Source organism: Centropristis striata, chromosome 21 (genome assembly GCF_030273125.1).
Source record: "Centropristis striata isolate RG_2023a ecotype Rhode Island chromosome 21, C.striata_1.0, whole genome shotgun sequence".
In the NCBI taxonomy this organism is placed as follows: domain Eukaryota; kingdom Metazoa; phylum Chordata; class Actinopteri; order Perciformes; family Serranidae; genus Centropristis; species Centropristis striata.
The window spans coordinates 15,487,076-15,504,931 of NC_081537.1; the positions used below are offsets into that span (position 1 = coordinate 15,487,076).

Here is a 17,856-nt window from a genome sequence, read left to right on the forward strand (position 1 = left end):
ACATGTCTACGTACCACTGAGGATGGAAATCTAAAATGAATAGATATTATTGAAATATCTATTGCAATAATATCATTATCACTATACAACAATAAGTGTGTAGTAAGAAATCTGATATTCTGACAGCCCCAGTATATAGTACATACTGTATAGAATGTAGTATAAATGGGAAGACAACATAACAAACTAGAAGTTGGTCAAATAAGGCCAGTGGTGGAAGTATTCAGATCAGTAAACGTGCTAATACCACACTGTGAAATTACTTCATTACAAGTAAAAGTCCTGCATTCAAAACTTACTGAAGTATCAGCATCAAATTGTACTTGAAGTATCAAAAGTAAAAGCAGAATCGACCCACTCAGATTATTTATATTCCAAATATATTACTGGATTATTATTGGTGCATTTATGTAGGCAGTGTTTTTTTTCTCAATGTATGGCTCATTTGAGCTGCTTAATGTACTGTAATGAGGTTTAATTTAAAAGAATGTCTAATCACTTAAAATGTATCATGTTTTTTTATATAAAATCTTGACATAAAAAGTAGCTGAAGCTGTCGGCTAAATGTAGTGGGGTAAAAAGTTCAATATTTGCCTCAAAATGTAGTGAAGTAGAAGTATAAAGTTACATAAAATGGATATACCCAAGTAAAGTACCTCACTTAAGTACTTGAGTAAATGTACTTAGTTACATTACACCACTGAATAAGACCAATGATTTCTAATGATTAGATTAATTACCGAAGTGACCAAACTGTAAGCTACCATGAACAGACAAACATAAACAGATGCAGGTTCTGAGCTTTTGTTGCTACTTACATCTCAGTAAATTGAATCAAATATAAACCTCAGCCCCCTTTTCCCCTTTCTTTGCTCCCTCCCTCTCCTCTGCAGCCCGTCCATCTGGCTCAGAGCAGCTTCTTGGTGGAGGCCTTTGGCACATCTTTCATCCTTGACCTGGAACTCAACCAGTAAGTCACCACATGCCTGCAGAGCATTCACACATCCACACCACAGAGGCACCAAGGAATGTTTAATGGTTTGTTTACAACAGTTAGTCACCGACAAGACTGTACTCGCATGCACACACTTACTGCCTATCTGCCTTCATCTGTCTCTCCCGCCCACCTGCAGCACTGTACGGTATGTCCTGTGTAGGCATTACAGGGCCTGGCTACAGGCTAAATGTATACCTCCACTCCCTTTCTGCTCACTTGATTCACTTTGCTCTAATGTGCTGCACTATGTGATACTTTTCACCACTTTTCTAAACACTTAGAATAAATTAACCTTCACACATTTTGGTTTTAGTTATGAATCAGCCATTTGTGGATCTAGATTCACGCAATGTCATTGTGTTAAATAACACTCCAGAATAATGGCCCTTAATGGCTGCTAATAGTCACATGTTATTAAATTCAGGTTGAAACTAAATGTTGGAATTATTATTGCTCTTCTAATTGTTTCCCCTGCCTCTTCCCTGCAGCAACCTCCTGTCTACAGACTATGTGGAGCGTCACTATGATGACAATGGGCAGCTTTCACAGAATATGGTAAGACTATGTGCTTGTTCGCTTTCTTTCTGAGAATTAGACGAGAAGATCTAGTTATCACTCTTGATAAAGCTACCAGCCGGAAAAGGGGGCAAAAATAACCTGCCTGCTTCTGTACAAAGGTAATAAAATCCGTCTCACTCTCTCGACAAGAATACAATATGGCTGCGAAGAAGTCAATGCTTCCTTGCTATTTCTTCGCTGGATTCAACTTCGGTTTTATTCAACCTGGACCCTATTTCTCCAAGTTTTTATGTCTGATTAATGGGAGCAAATTTTTAAAAATTGCTTCATTGTTGAGCGAGAACACTGTTTTTAGCCCCTTTCAGCCACAATATTTAGGCCTCTGTGACATTTAGGTTTAATGGGGTGATCTCGGCTCTTTCCCCGGAAAATAGCCTACGTTATTTGTGTGACCAACACTCAGGAACGCAAGAAAGGAAGTGGACCGTATCATCAGAAACATGCCTCTCACTTGTGTCCTACAGTAATTGAATCATATATCAAGCAAAATGATCTAGATCAACTTTGCCTGAGTATGTAGAAAATCTACGGCGAGAAATGGCTTGACGGGTTCTTCTGCCATCGTTGTTTTGAATGCACTCGTCGATTGTATGTCCTACGGTGAAATTACGACAGTTACGGCACTTTTGCAGAATCACAGTATGAAAAGAGCTAATAAAGCAAATAAAGCTGCAAGGGAAATTCTAACATGCTTGTTTTTGCCACTGATATGCTCGGATAATAAGTGTCTGAACATTATGGAAAGATGGAAAACTTGCCATGCTTCTGTGTGTACTGATAACAGGTCAACACACAGTTACTTTAGCTAATAACATTAAATAACATATAATTACAATCTGAAACTGTCAGTGGCAAAAACAAGCACGTTCAGTAGACGAACATTGATGGCATGCAATTGCACTGAATGATTGCATTGCAACCTGTTTCCCAACTGCAGAACTCTCGCTCAATATTAGCCCAATTTAAAAAATGTCGTCGCCTTTAGTCACATAGACACAAAAACATTGTAAAGTAGGATCCAGATTGAAAAAATTTAGTTCATCTATAAGCAATAAGCAGGTGCTCAATCAGAACCACACATATTTATTTAATTCCAGTAGGAGCTGGAGATCAAGTCCCCACTAGAGGGAGATTTTTCCATAAAATCGTATTTCCCAAAATGTCAAACAAATCTCCTTATCTAATAAGCACTTGACAGTTATTGGCGTCCTCATTTTCATCAGAATTTAATAGAAGTCAGCCAGCCACTTTCCATCACAGACAATTTTATAGAAATTGATTTTGTGCCAATACCTACAGCAGTGTAGATCGTATGTCCAGTTTGTATAGTTTCCAATGGGTGTATCCCCCTGAGTGGAATTAAACAGAATCAATTACCAATAGCAGGATCAGTTATTTTTCTTCTTCAGTTTATATATCTTTTCCTTCAGGCAGACATGCATAGACATGGTGAAGGTTTTTTAACAAATAGAGGAATATGTGAATGTGAATATATGTGAATATGTTTTATTCCAGCTGAATGTTGGGTCATGTTGGTTTCTTCCACCCATCAATCCACGCATCATGCTGAATATTTAGCATCCAAAACAAGCAGCAGTTTCACATGGACTGATAATTGAAGTTGCTGCTGCTGTCCTCTCTGCTGTACATTATAAATGTGAGCAAACTGCCCTGTAATAACGATACAGTCGAGTTTGTTTACTCAGCTCCAGAACATCTGGGAGGCTGTCCCTCTCTCTCTCTGTCTGTATCTTCTTTTATTTTCGTGTCTGTCCCTCCCTCCCTCTTTGTGTCCCTTTCTTGCTATCTCTCTCTGTCTCTCTTTCACTCTCTCTGTCTCTGCCAACGACCACCTGACCAATCAGTGGATGGTTGCCATGGGTACCAGCAGTCAGCAGCAGCAGCAGCAGCAGCAGCAGCAGCAGCAGCAGCAGCAGCGTGGGTCTATTTTGTCGTGAGGGGAATTCAAATCAAGTCCATTTCCAGAATAAACTAAACCCAATGTTACAACCACCCTCTGCCCCGACATTTGCAACCTGATACAATTATAGAAAACAATTATTGAGTTTATTTGCACATGTTAAAATGAAGGAATATTGTGTGCAAGGAGTAGAAAAATGTGCATTTTCAACGTCATTCTAAACTTAAAGGCCCCAAACATATAAGATAAAACCTGTGGCATTGTATTATTCTAAAGAGAAACCATTGATAAAGTTTTGATGATAAATCTGCAAGTAATCTAAATTGAAAAACACTGAAGTAGACTTAATGTCAGTCCACTTGGTATACTCCAGATTCATGTACTAAAAGTGTTATTTCTTATGTACTTACAATGCACTTAGGCAAGAAAGGCAAATTTATTTATATAACACATTTCAGACAGAGGAGATTCTAAGTGCTTTATATAAACATTACTATGCTACACTTACTATACTAATGATGTAGATTTGTGCTCCTAAATATAAACTTCAGTGTATTTACTCTATTTTGAGATGCACTTAAATGTATTTAAGTACAACTATTATAAATTATTAAATATGAAGTACTTTGGATGTTACAGGGACAGTGATAAATGCAAATGTAGATCAGATTCTTCACAAAAAAAGTACTTTTAACTCAGATTTATGCATATGAATGTGTGTTATTTATATTATGACAGTTTTTCTAAAAGTAGATTTAAATATTGCCATATAATTAACTGTAACCCCTGTATTATAATGCATATTTTATTTCCAAATTCCTGCCTATAGTCCTATTTGCCAGTTCTTGAATTGAAGTAATTATTATGTCTGAGTGGTTATTTATTAGTATCATCAGGATGAATGGTTGTTTCTGATTAACTTGGATTTTGCACATTTATATCCAGAAAATGCTTGGCAGTTAATATTATATCTTAGATGTCTGAGCTGCTACATTAAACTTAATGTACATAAATACCAGTTAATGTTCAGATACCAATGCAAACACCTACATGCATCTATAGAGAAATTATACAATTGAAATGCACAAATTGCTGGTGTCGACATTTAATTTCCCCGGCCTGTGCAGCCCCCTCCCCCTCCACCACCATCTCCATCTTGATTTATTTAGTTTTATTGGAGCGTCAATAAATTCCTCGTGCCTTTATGTGTCACTTTTTTATCGGTCCCTGTGGATTTGTGCTATTACATTGAGCTGGTGACCGTCAATGACACACGACTAAAAGGGGGATTGAATAAGGGATGAGGACGGTCTGGGATTGATGGGAATTCTTTTATACATCCGTCAGTGTCCTGCTGAACACTTGCTGCTTTAATTTCTTATGTTTTATTTTCTGAAATTCCTTTGTTGAGTTGCAAGAGCACTAATACACTTGTATATTGTAATTGGTTTAAGATCGATACATAATTTCTTTAACTCCTGACACTCTGATCGATGAATGCAGAGCTTAATCTCTCTACTAAACATTTGTATTTCAAGCCGTTTATGGCTGTGGTCATTTCATAGTTAACAATATCTATCTCGATGCAGCATGTTTTCTGGTAATTCAGTAAAAAAATAGTCTATATTAAATAACCATATGGTAAATCCCATTTTTGTAAACCCCATGCCAGGAAAATGGCACCTTGGACAGATATATCGGTTGACAGATATTATCGGCAGATATTGGCCTATCAGTGGTCTATCAGTATTGGTGTATATGCTGTCGTTATGACAAGTTTTTTTTACACAATATATAATGCAGAAAATGTTGCTTGGCATTATTTAGAAATGGTGTTAGCTATTCATTTTTTAAATACATAAAAAATGTCAGCAATTGACTAACAATGAATAGTAATGATTATTTAGTTATTTCATTTATTCCTATTTTTTCTTTATCATTTATAGAATTGGATGACAATGTAATACATTGTATAATGTATAACAATGTTGAATATTATTTTAAAGTTTTATGTTTGAGAAAGTAGCTATCTGGGTACATTTGCCGAGTGGTAAAAAATCACTGCACAGTCCACATAAAAAAAGGTCTATTTTCATTCCAGCTCAAATAATAACTATATCCATGAATATCAGTATCGGCATCAGTCTCAAAATTCCTGTATCATTCAGGCTGTAATTGTTATATCCTTTTAACAACATATATCATCATATTACGGGGCGTATTATATGGTAGAGTGCATACCATAGAGGCTCAGTCCTCGGCCGCCCGGGTTCGAATCTGACTCGGCGGCCCTTTCCTGCATTTCACTCTGAATATCTGTACACTATTAGATTCCCAAAAAATATCTTTAAAAAAATATATATATATCATCATAATTTCCCGCCTCCTGGGCATTGACGTTCTTTTGTTCGTTCTTATAATTAAGTTAAAGGGGCAGTTCACCCCCTAATCAAAAGTACATAATTTCCCCCTTACCTGTATTTATCAATCAAGATTTTTTTGGGTATGAAATGTCCCTTTTAAATATCTCAATATGTTCAGAAAATAATTCCACTGTTAAGTGAAACTTTATTTGATCTGAAAAAAGTACATTCTTCTCTCTCTTTCTCTCCTCTCACTGAGGATATCTGATATAACTGATTGATGCTTTTGTTCCTTCTCGTCTTCCTTTCACTTTACATTAGCTCCTATTGTTTCATACCTTTAGTCCACTCAGACCAACAATGCTGATTCAAAGCCCAGACGTCGAGTAAATCCATCTTTTCTAATTCAGTTTGTCACATTTAATCTTCATCTCTCCACGACAGAACTGCTTATTTGCCTCTCTTTGTGCGAGCAAGCAGTTTTTATATCATTCCTATAGTCACTAACATCCTCCCAGCACTGATGATACATCAAATTTAATTCTTGATTTCTCATACATCATGGTTTCTTTTGCGTGTGTGAGTGGCCAGGATCTCATCTCATCTGAAAAGCACACTCACAGTCAGTGTGTGTCTGCTGTGTTGGGCAATTAGATTACCTCCATTTAGCCTTGTAATCCTACCTTTTATTTATTTATTATCTTGCCCTGGAATAAGTGCTGTGGGCTGCCTCACTATTCAGTATGAATGATTAAAGTCCTTTTCTTCCTCAACAGATGGACTGGCACTGAATCTAAATAAGCTCTATGAAAAATACTGGGACTTAGATTAAAGTGGTTATTATTTATAGTTAATTTTTAGACTGAGTGGTCCAATAGCTTTAAACCAATCCTGGAAATTTAAAAGTGATATATCATTTTTAATGTAAAAGTTCAATCCAAATCATCACAAAACTGTAAAGATACTTAGACTATATCTAAACATTAAGCTACTTGCCACATTAGCTTGGAGAATGGCTTCACTTGGATCCAAAATATCTTTTATTGCCAAGAATAAGTGTGCAGATATTCATACCTTGAGTTATGCATTTGTTTACATGCATTTAGTGCATTCCTATTCAGATCCATTTCAAGTACAAAAGTATCAGCATCAAAATGTACTTAAAGTATCAAAAGTAAAAGTACTCGTTATGCAAAATGAACCCACTCAGATTGTTTTTTATATATTTTTCTAAATCTATGATTAAATTATTTGTTTGATGCATTTATGTAAGCAGTGTTTTAAATTGGAAAACATAAGACTCATTTTAACTTATTAATATACTGATATGAGTTTTAATTTATAATAAAATCTCCTATCACTTTAAATGTGTCATGTTTTCTTATGTTAAATCTTGCCCGGAATAGTAACTAAAGCTGTAAGATAGAAGTAGTGGAGTAAGAAGTACATTATTTGCCTCTAAATGTAGTGTAGAAGTATAAAGTTACATAAAATGTAAATATTCCAGGAAAGTAACGTAACTCAAAATTGTACTTTAAGTACGGTATGTGAGTAAATGTACTGTGAGGGAAATAATTATTTGAACCGCTGCTGTTTTTGTGATTTTTGCTAATTTTTTCCCACTGACAAATAAATGAATGGTCAATAATGTTAGTGGTAGGTTTACTTTAACAGTAAGAGACAGAATTATTATTTTTTTAAATCGAGGAAATCACATTTACATTCCATGAGTGATTTTCGTTGCGGCAGCTGCCACACGTGAGTTTGAAAAACTGATAAGTATAACATGACGTTTATTATTCTAACAAGATGTTTTTCACATTATAGCAAGATATTTTCACATTATGACGACATAAATAGAAACCTTTTTAATAAATATAACAAGGCTTCGCAGAATCGCAAAAGTAAAACAAAAAGTGTTAAGTAATGATAATCAAATTTACTGTTTTTCTATTGAAACTTCATGTATTAAATTATGTAGGTAGTTTATATAAATAGATCTTCTGAAATCTGAGACATCCTAGATGACAGACACAAATATATCTTCATCTAAAGCTGCGACATTCTGCACTTCCACCTGGTGAGGGATAAAAAAAAGTCTCTGATTTTATTTTGAAGAAGATCCCAGCTGAAATGTTTCTGAAATCTTTCCTGAACTCATTTTACATCCAGTCATGAAGTCCATGAATGCACAGAAAGCAGTGAAGTGTCATTTGTAAAGGGTTTGTACTTGATTTGACAGGACGTCTGAGAGATTTTTTTTTCAGGTTTAGTTGCAGCTCGGAGTAAAGGTTGACCAAGCATAAAGAACAGTGGCTGCAAGATGCCTCTTTTCTTTTTGGTCTGTCAGCCGTGCCAGACAACAGCAGGCTCAGGTGGCAGACATGACTTATTGGGGTTCATTACAAACACCTGAAACTGACCCTCTCTTTTTCACACACACACATGCATACACACATGCACTGTAGTTTCAAGTAGCTACAAACAAAGACATGTGACTGTAATCTTCATCTACTTAGATCGAGCATGCCTGATTATAAGGAAATCATCTCCTGAGTGTAACTCTGTCTTCCGTGCAAAGTTGAGTTTCTACTTAACAACTATTGTTAGCTCGCACATTTAACTGTGCACGTGCTGCTTGACTGACAGCTGCAAGTCCCCTCTCCAATTGTCGTAATCGGATCATTCCTGTACTGTGAGAGGCAGCGTGGAAACACTATATTCAAAACAAGATCATCCAGTCGAAGCCTTTTAGGGGATTATGAATAATCAGGTGGAGGTATCTGGATGCAGAGGCAACACCTTACAGTATCAGCTGAAAGTGCCAGTTTAATAATATATTCACTTTGCACAAACACTTTTAAAACAAAGATGCAAAGTGATTTACAAGGTTAAAACAGGAGCAGAAATATTTCAGGACTGCTGTGACATAAAATCAGACGAATTAATGGATATAAATACCTTAAAGTTATATAAAAATACAAAGAAAAATTTAAAAAAAAGATTGGAAAATTGGTAATAAAATGATATGCTCACAGTAATAAATATACTTATTTTAAATAGATACATTTTGAGACGGGATTCAAAAGTCATTTTTGTTATTTTTTTTCATATTAGAGAATAAGAGAGTATTCTCTTATTCTCTAATATGAAAAAAAATAACAAAAATGACTTTTGAATCCCGTCTCAAAATGTATCTATTTAAAATAAGTATATTTATTACTGTGAGCATATTAAAGGAGCACTGATTTAAAAACACATTGGCGTCTGTAACCTTGAGATCTGACTGAGATATTCTTTGATTTGACGTTTTTATTGCCAAGTAGGTTTTCACGTGCAAGGAATTTGCTGTGGTGATCACTGAGCACTGATTTAAAAACACATTGGCATCTGTAACCTTGAGATCTGACTGAGATATTCTTTGATTTGACGTTTTTATTGCCAAGTAGGTTTTCACGTACAAGGAATTTGCTGTGGTGATTGGTGCATAAGAACAAAGTGCCAAAATTTAGATATACAGTAAAATATACAGTCAAAAGAAAGCAGCTTAAGTAGAATATATGAAGAATAGAAAACATACAAATATGTAAAAAAAAAAAAAAAGAAAAGCAATTATTCAAATGAGGGAAGGCAGCTGTGCAAACAGGATTGTGCAAGTTCAAAGTATTGATATTAATATTTATAATATATACTGACAATGTCAAGATCAATGCATGCTCAAAACTGCATTTCTTATGAAAAACTGTTTGTTTAAGGAAAGTTGTATGTTTTCTTACACTTACTTTGCTGTGCATTGAAACCGAGAAACCAGAGTCCATTGCTAAGTTTCTCCCATTTGACCCCTGTCCTTCTTACACTTTAATTGCTCCATCACTCAAACACACACACACACACACACACACACACACACACATACAGCTTTTCCTTGATGAAACGGTAGGTGTAGGTTTTCCCGGATGCTGAGTCGTAAAGCTGATATCCTTCATGCGACCCCGGGCCGACAGTAAATACCTGCATTCTATGTATGTAGGGGCCAAGAGATTAGTGAGGGGTTCAGAGTCAGTGCTGGTTTAATTTTCTGAAATCTGAAGTGAGCGTGTTACTGGATGATGGAGGGTTCTGTGTCTCAGTTATCTGTGGTTTGTTTCCAGGGAGGAGAGCACTGCTACTACCATGGGCGTGTGAGGGGGCTGCCGGGCTCCTGGGCTGCTCTGTCCACCTGCCAAGGCCTGCGGTGAGTCCAGCACTTTGAGTAAACGTCAAACTGTCATTTCAACTGAAATCTAGAGCCAGGACCCAAATTTTGGGAACTTTATGTGATTCAGATCAACGAGTTGTTATCATTCATTATCATTATCACCCAAAATGCACTTGAGAACTCAGTGGGGTTTTTTTCCCCAAAGTTATCAAGTAGGAAACACATTTTCACCCTTTTTTTAATTTATCAAGTTGGAAACAAATTTTTCATTTTTTCATTTATCAAGTCGGAAACAGATTTTTCCCTTTTAAAAAAAAAAAAAAAAAAAAAAAACACAAAAAAACTTATCAAGTAGGAAACAAATCATCCCCCTTTTTGAAATTATCAAGTAGGAAACAAAATTTAATTTTTTAATTTATCAAGAAGGAAACACATTTTTCCTTTTTTTAATTTATTTATTAAGTAGGAAATACATTTTTGCATTTTTTAATTTATCAACAATGTTTTCCCTTTTTTTATTTATGAAATATAGAAAATAAAATAGAAAGTAGAAAATAAACATAAAAAATACAATGTTAACACAACTGTTGGCACAGCTGGATTTTCAGCATACTTGCTTTTCGTGCATGTAACACGGGGCAAAAATTCAGTTTGCATTCGGTCCAAACACATCTTTACACTTTGTTTTTTTGCAGGGATGAAACAAATAAGATATGAGAAACTTGGCATATTTTGTTAGCTTTGTAGAGAGCCAGAGTAGCTGGTTCTCAATTGTTCCAGTTGTGCTAAGATAAGCCAACTGGCTCCATATTTTCGTACAGGTATGAGAGTGGTAATAAATGCAAAAAAACAGGTACTAAAAATACAATTAAATCTATATCCCACAGCATACCTTCAGAAAGTATTATCCATGTAAGGAAAGCATGCTAGAAGAGGCCATAAACCTGATCAGACAGACTGTAACATGCTGCTCTGTTTTGTGGTTTTCAGGGGGATGTTTTCTGATGGGAACTTCTCGTACGGGATTGAACCTGTTGACGGTGGAAGGGTGAGTCAGGACTTTATCAGGAGAAACCCAGCGGGGACGACCAGCTAGTCGAATTAGTAGTAAACACACACATCTCACATTTCTTGGCAGCAACAAGGTTGTGTGAGAATAAAAAAATCTCCCAAAACTGGAACCAAAATCTGGTTAACAGTCGCCCACAGTCTCACTTTCTCTCTCCGTCTCCGTGACTTACCGTCAGTCCAGACAGTGTTACTCTATCTCTGAGCTGCTGTATGGAAAGTATTGAGTTGATACACAATCCACCAGCAGTGAAACACATCTCCTGTCTCATATCTGAAGGAGACATCATCTCACGGAGACGGAGGGAGAAATTTCAAATGATCGACAAAAACAAAAGAGGCTTTTTAGGTCTTTCAGAAATACTCCCGATTTGATTTGAGAATAGATCTAGCATGAAAAAGAAATGGACGTAAAAGAGAGTGACAGAAGAGAGTGGGGTGAAAGTGTTTAGAGTGGAAGAGGCTCAGCTTTTTTTTCCATTAAGGCCCACAGTAATCGAAGTACAGCTCAATTACATAGACTGGAGAGATGGATCAATAGCCTCCCAGCTCATCTTCAAACTCTCTCTCTCTCTCTCTCTCTCTCTCCCTCTCCCTCTCCCTCTCCTCGGCTCTCTATCTCAGATGGGTCATTTTCATAAAGTATTTATCCCCAGCTCAAGTGTACCACAGTGTCCAGTAGTGTTATTGCCATTATGACAGCCCAGTGATTGATTAATTATGCATCAGAGCACTCTCCTTCCCGTTGATCCATCTCTACCTCAGAGGACAGGGCAGCGTTTTCTCACACAGAGAAGTTTAGCATGAGGAGAAGTCATTGCAAGGCTTGTGTAATGTTGATTTGTTCAGGTCTACATATTCAGACTCTTCTGCATTTTTACTTCAGTTGATCGATGCCTGATCCCCCATCTGCTGCTAAGTTTTTTGGCTTGGGGCTGAAGTTTTACTCAAGTATTACTTTTTTCACTTTTCATATCTTATTCCTGGAATCGTCAGCTTCCAAAATTAACCAAAACTACATGTTTTATCATAAAAAAATGACCACAGAAAAAAAAATGCAGACAGGATTTAGACAATTATCAAGCTCAAGATACAGACACATAGATAACGAATAAGAATAAGAGTATAAAAAATAAGACATATACATACATTCTATACACATTATATACATACTTTATCATTACTGTTTTCATTTAATGTCTGAAATAGTGAACATTATAACCCAGCTCTTCTGTGGATCCTCAATAGGTGTTTTTCTTCCATTAAACATTTACTGCAGAAAAAAATGGAAGAACGAATTGCGACAGTGGCTGAATCCAAATGTCAGGATTTCACCGCACTTACAGACATGCAGGTTTGTGGACACATTTCCAGTAAGTCTGTGAGTGCTGAGTCCAAATCCACAATTAAAGTTGTGGATTTGGCCTGTTTCTGCAGGCTTGGGGTTGCAGACTTCACTTATTAAATTACCTATTACCACATCAGGACACAGATGTATTTAGAAGCATTTTTGATCAAGTTATAGAGGTAATAAAATGCATGGTGTCATAGCAAAAGCTGTGCAGGGTAAAGCCAAATATATAGGCGGGGGGTAGGCAACCTGAGGCTCCGGAGCCACATGTGGCTCTTCAGGCCATCTGCATTGGCTCTCTGTGGCTGTGAGGAAAAAAATTATACGAAATAAAATGGTTATTTCTCTACATTATTTTTTTTATCATTGTTGTAGGCCCAAAGCTATTTGCATTCTTCAATTGTAAAAATTGAATTGAAAAGCATTAAAAAATGTTTTCAAATTTTAGTCAACTCAAATGTGCATCATAGCTTATGAAAGTCTACACCCTGGCGCCTTAAACTCTAAATTTTGTCAACTTCAAAGGTAGCTTTGAATTTTCCATAACTAGTCTAGCTTTCAATTCCAAATTTGCACTTAAGACTAAGTAGGCTGTTTCATCTTCATTAAGGCTCCAAATAAGGTTTGCAGCTCCATTCCAACATTTGTTGTCTCTTTTTGGCTAATAATGGCTCTTTCGTTAGTAAAGGTTGCTGATCCCTGATATAGGCAAACAAAAACATCCAAAAAAACAACATAAGGAGGTCTTCCAATGTAACGTACAATATAACGTTGAACTGAAGTCTGTGAGGCCTCAGGTCCATAGGGGGGACACTTTGATTCAGCCATTGTGATGTGATTTAGTGTCTGCTTGAGAAGATGTTTTACTTAAATTTAACATTTTCATATTTGGGATTTTTTCTCTCCTCAAAGCTGTCTTTTCTGCTACTGCTCTTAACCTATTATACTATTCAGAAACTAGAAAAATAAAGAGAAGATTCATACAATTAAAATTCCCCTTGAGTTTTTCTGCGTCATTTTAAATGAAGCTGTAAACTCAGTGATATTATCTTTAAACCTTTTCAGCTGCAGAAAAAAATAACCCCCCTCTCCTCTCTCTCTCTCTCTCTCTCTCTCTCTCTCTCTCTCTCTCTCTCTCTCTCTCTCTCTCTCTCTCTCTCTCTCTCGTCCTTCAGGATCAGAATGACCACATTGTGTATCGTATGCCAGACGTTGACCTCTTCCAACCTCCCTGCCCAGGTACGACCACCACAAAGCTTAAAGAGAAACTCCACACTCTGACTCCTCACAGTTGCTTTCACTGCCTCCTGATGCAGTGATACAAGTCTGATGGAAATAAATCCCTGTCTCTGGTTTAATTTTTTAAATCCTAATCCTCAGTGACACTAATGAGATTTTGTGTTGGTTTTGATCAAACATTGTCATGTAATATGTATTTTTTTAATGCGTTTTGCAATTGAATGATTATATTTGCTGGCACCTGGCAGCATGCAGCTTGTTCCTGATAAGCCCAAAGTCTGCTTACTTTTGGAGGCAACTTGTTCAGTCTTGTCCTTGACATTGAATGCTCTAACACAATGAAATGTTCTCTTATGCAAGTCTTTTTTTGCTTTGCTTTTCTCTCACACACACTGCAGCGTGCAGTGTCCTCCTCAGGTTGTCCAGCTGCCCTCCTCGCCCTTGCTACATGTCTCATTTGGCTCCCTCTTCTCCGTCTCTCCTCTTTGTCCCTGACACTCATCTGATTCACCCCACCCTCCTTTCTCCTTCCTGTTACCCAACCCCTACTGTTCCTCCCTCCCTCTCTCTCTTCCCCATTATACCGTTATACTCCCCCCCTTTCCTCCTCTCTCCTCTGCTGGCTGTGTGCTATTGATTTCTCCTGCAGATCAGTGGACTAAAATACATGTTACATCCATCCCTAGACTGATGACTAGCCACTTTTCTCTCTCTCTCACTCTCTCTTACTGTGCGTGTGTGTGTTTCCCAGGATGCTCCGTCAACAGCACAAAGGGGCAGACAGACGTCCACAGCAAAAGAGACGTTGAGCTGAAGGATGGAGACGACTGGTCTGAAGCGCAGGAGCCCGTCTTTACAGAACACCTGAGACGCTCAAAAAGACAAGTCAGTTTTTCAGACAACCTCTCTGAGTCTCTTTTCTCCCGACACACGCCTCCGTGTGTGCGCACAGATGGCCCGCCAGGAACATGTCGCATGCATTGCAGCACTGTGAAGGAAACATCCGAGTTGAGATATGCACACACGATTAATATTTTACAGAGATGTCAGCGGGATGATGCCAAATTTCCACACGCATCCTGATCACTTGTCTCAGCTTTCATGTTAGTAAGATAAGTAAAAGGTGCTGTGTTCCTGGAGGTGCTCTGTAAAATCAGAGAAAATTGCTCAAGTGATGCCTCTTGATTAGTTTTGGATTGGTCTGATATTACAAGTTTAAAAAAGAAATGGAGGATATGAAGTTTGAAATATGTGGCTTTTGTCAGGCCGGGTCTGTCTAACAATTGGCGCTAATGATGCTTGGCCTTATAAACCCATTTTGACATTTTAACCTGAAATATCACCATTTATAACTGACTTTTAATGATATATTTCGGTATTTCTGATCGTCTACTCTCTTCACACTGGTTTAAAATGCACAATATGTCATTTTCTGCTGCAGGGGTTAAGCACTAACCCCTAAATTCAGTGTTTCTCCAAAGCTGTTGAGTGAAAACAGGATGTCCAGGAGGGACTGCTAGCCAAGCTGCTGCTCATAGTAAAACAGTTTTATGTAAAAAAAAAAATAATAATAATAATAATCTGTGCATCTCCAATGCTGTTCAGTGAACAAAGGAAATCCTGGATAACTTAAGATGCACATGTCCAATGACTTAAATATGTTATCTGGTTAAAATAATAGTTAAAAATGACCAAGATCCAAAAAAAATGTGGCTTAAAACTGGATTAAAAGTAACTTTATGATGCTGCTTTTGGCAGACGGCCACAGCACTGACTCATGTGCAAAGGGGATATGACGCCACCAACAACTAAAAGTTGCAGATTTCTGTCCAAGTGCACAACCTAACAAATATAACATTGCACATCAAAAAACATTTGATTCAAAATTTGACAGTTGTGTTTTTCTTTTGTCATTTAAATCTGAAGAAACCATTGCTGCACAGTCCTAATGAAGCAATGTTCCTGAGTGTTACAGTCTGACGAAATAAGATAGGAAGATAAGATATACTTTATTGACCCTAAGGTGGAATTTTGCTTTGGCAATAGTGTTGCACACAGCTGCAAACAACAAGAACAACACAGAGGTGCACCACGGCACAGAATCCATTACATAAAACAAAAATAATTTTTTAAGGCATTTGAAGTTTTATTTCAAACATGTAAAAAGAAAAGATTATCATATAAAAAGGAGATAAAAAAAGACAAGAAAAGGAAAGTAACAGTTTCAAACAAACAAAACAAAAACTTTGATTGCCTGCTAAATGTTTTTAAATGATAGTGACCACGACAACAATATAACATTTTTTTTAGGGGCTTTAAAAGTATTTTTTCTTCTGTTTTTTGTTAGTCTCCTGAAGTAATCGGACACAGAAGCTGCAATTTATCTTTCAAGATGCTGAACAATATTCTGCTTAATGAAAGAATGACAGTTGTACTCAAGTTATGAGTACTCAAGTTCACTCTCAAGGACAAGACTTGAGTTTCACCAGCATAAGTGTGTGTGTGTGTGTGTGTGCGTGTGAGTGATGGTTTCACCTGCTGGGTTTGTATGTGTGCGCGCATTATGTTTGTGTGTCTGTTCGTCCTGTGTGAAGGTGATTATGACAGCCAACTCACAAGTCATGCTGTGTGGATTTCTTTTGCCCCCTCCAGGTGCGGCGAGGCCAGCGCACCGTGCAGACTGAGACCAAGTACATCGAGCTGATGGTGGTCAACGACCATGAACTGGTAGGTGTGACGCCACTTTCAACATATCTCAGTAACTGTAAATGAGGATTTGAGCTTCTGTAATCAGCACAGAAAAGAGATTAAAAATTAGTTTTTCTCCTCTTTAGTTTGTGCAGCTCCGTCGGTCGTCGACTCAGACGAAGAACTTTGCCAAAGCGGTGGTGAACATGGCCGACGCGGTGAGTGGAAATTTTGTTGCAGTTGGCTCTGAGCTTCCTCTTTCTATCACTTTTTTTTATTAGACCATGGCATCCTTTCACAGTGGGTCTATTGCAGGAAGTCTCTTGAGCTGATTTAGGACGGTTGCCACGTTTGAGAGCTTTTCTCTTGGATGAAACTTCCGTCGAGTGCGACAGCTGCCATCTCCTATTCACAAACAGCCAACAAACTATTTTACTGTCCGATTTTTATTTTTAACCGTCTTGTATGTGCCAAATATTTTCTACCATCCCTTGAATTTCCATTTTAAATGTTTATAAATGTCTGTTAATGAATTAACAGATCATGTGTAAAAATCTAGTGAATATAAAATAAGCCCAGTTTTATGTTTATCCCATCTTTATATAGGTTTAAAGGCATGAAAAGTTGCTTTTTTTTCAGTGCAATTTAATCAAATACCAAACAAATACTATGAAGAAGAAAGAAACACAAACATAAATGGGGAGGAATGATGCAGCCTGGTTACCTATAAGCAATAAGATGTTCTTAAATAAATAAATATTTTCACTGGCACATTCTTATTACAGTTCAAAGATATCCAATTTGGGAACAACTAACCTAATTCAATGAATCATGTGTTATTTTCCCAAGTAGAAAAATAAACATTAAATGTCATCTCAACACCTAAATATATTTCTTAAAATGGTAAAAATCAAACAAACAACAGTATATACAATAAAAATAATATTTAACTCTCACTTCACCCCTTCTGATCTTGTGTTTTTGGGAGTTTATTTTTTATTCTTTTCCCAAGTAGAAATAGAGATACATTTAAGATTTTATGTCATGTCAACTCTTAAATATATTTCTCAAAATTGAAAAAATAAAAGAAATAATTAAAAAATAAAAAAAAATGTTGCAATTTAATCTTTTTATTTTCCCATGTAAGAACGGAGATAAGTTTAAGATTTTTATGTCATCTCAGCAGTTAAATATATCTCTAATAATGCGAACAAAACAAAGTCATTAGACATTTTTAGCAATTTTTTAGTCGTCTTTGATGGAACAGAACTTAAGTTTATGGCTGTTTAGAGCTCGTTCATAGTGCTGTTCTCTTCCAAGAGGACATTTCTGATAACTATAATATATTCATACATGCATCATATTTATTCCACACATGTATGTTTGAGCTGCAGTCCTGCTTTTTTAATTTGTTTTTTAATTTATTGTTCTGTAAATTGTCTTTTTTAATCT

The 17,856-nt window shown here is 36.7% G+C and overlaps 1 protein-coding gene across 1 annotated transcript in view; it reads left to right on the forward strand.

Annotated features, from left to right (window-relative positions):
- adam11 (ADAM metallopeptidase domain 11) overlaps window positions 1-17,856 on the forward strand; it is a 33,110-nt gene that overhangs the window by 4,096 nt on the left and 11,158 nt on the right. Inside the window, exons 3-10 of the mRNA XM_059324120.1 lie at window positions 894-970; window positions 1,486-1,552; window positions 10,012-10,094; window positions 11,049-11,106; window positions 13,653-13,716; window positions 14,468-14,601; window positions 16,369-16,443; window positions 16,551-16,622. Coding sequence (XP_059180103.1) covers window positions 894-970; window positions 1,486-1,552; window positions 10,012-10,094; window positions 11,049-11,106; window positions 13,653-13,716; window positions 14,468-14,601; window positions 16,369-16,443; window positions 16,551-16,622 — 630 coding nt within the window. The remainder of the gene's footprint in view (window positions 1-893; window positions 971-1,485; window positions 1,553-10,011; window positions 10,095-11,048; window positions 11,107-13,652; window positions 13,717-14,467; window positions 14,602-16,368; window positions 16,444-16,550; window positions 16,623-17,856) is intronic.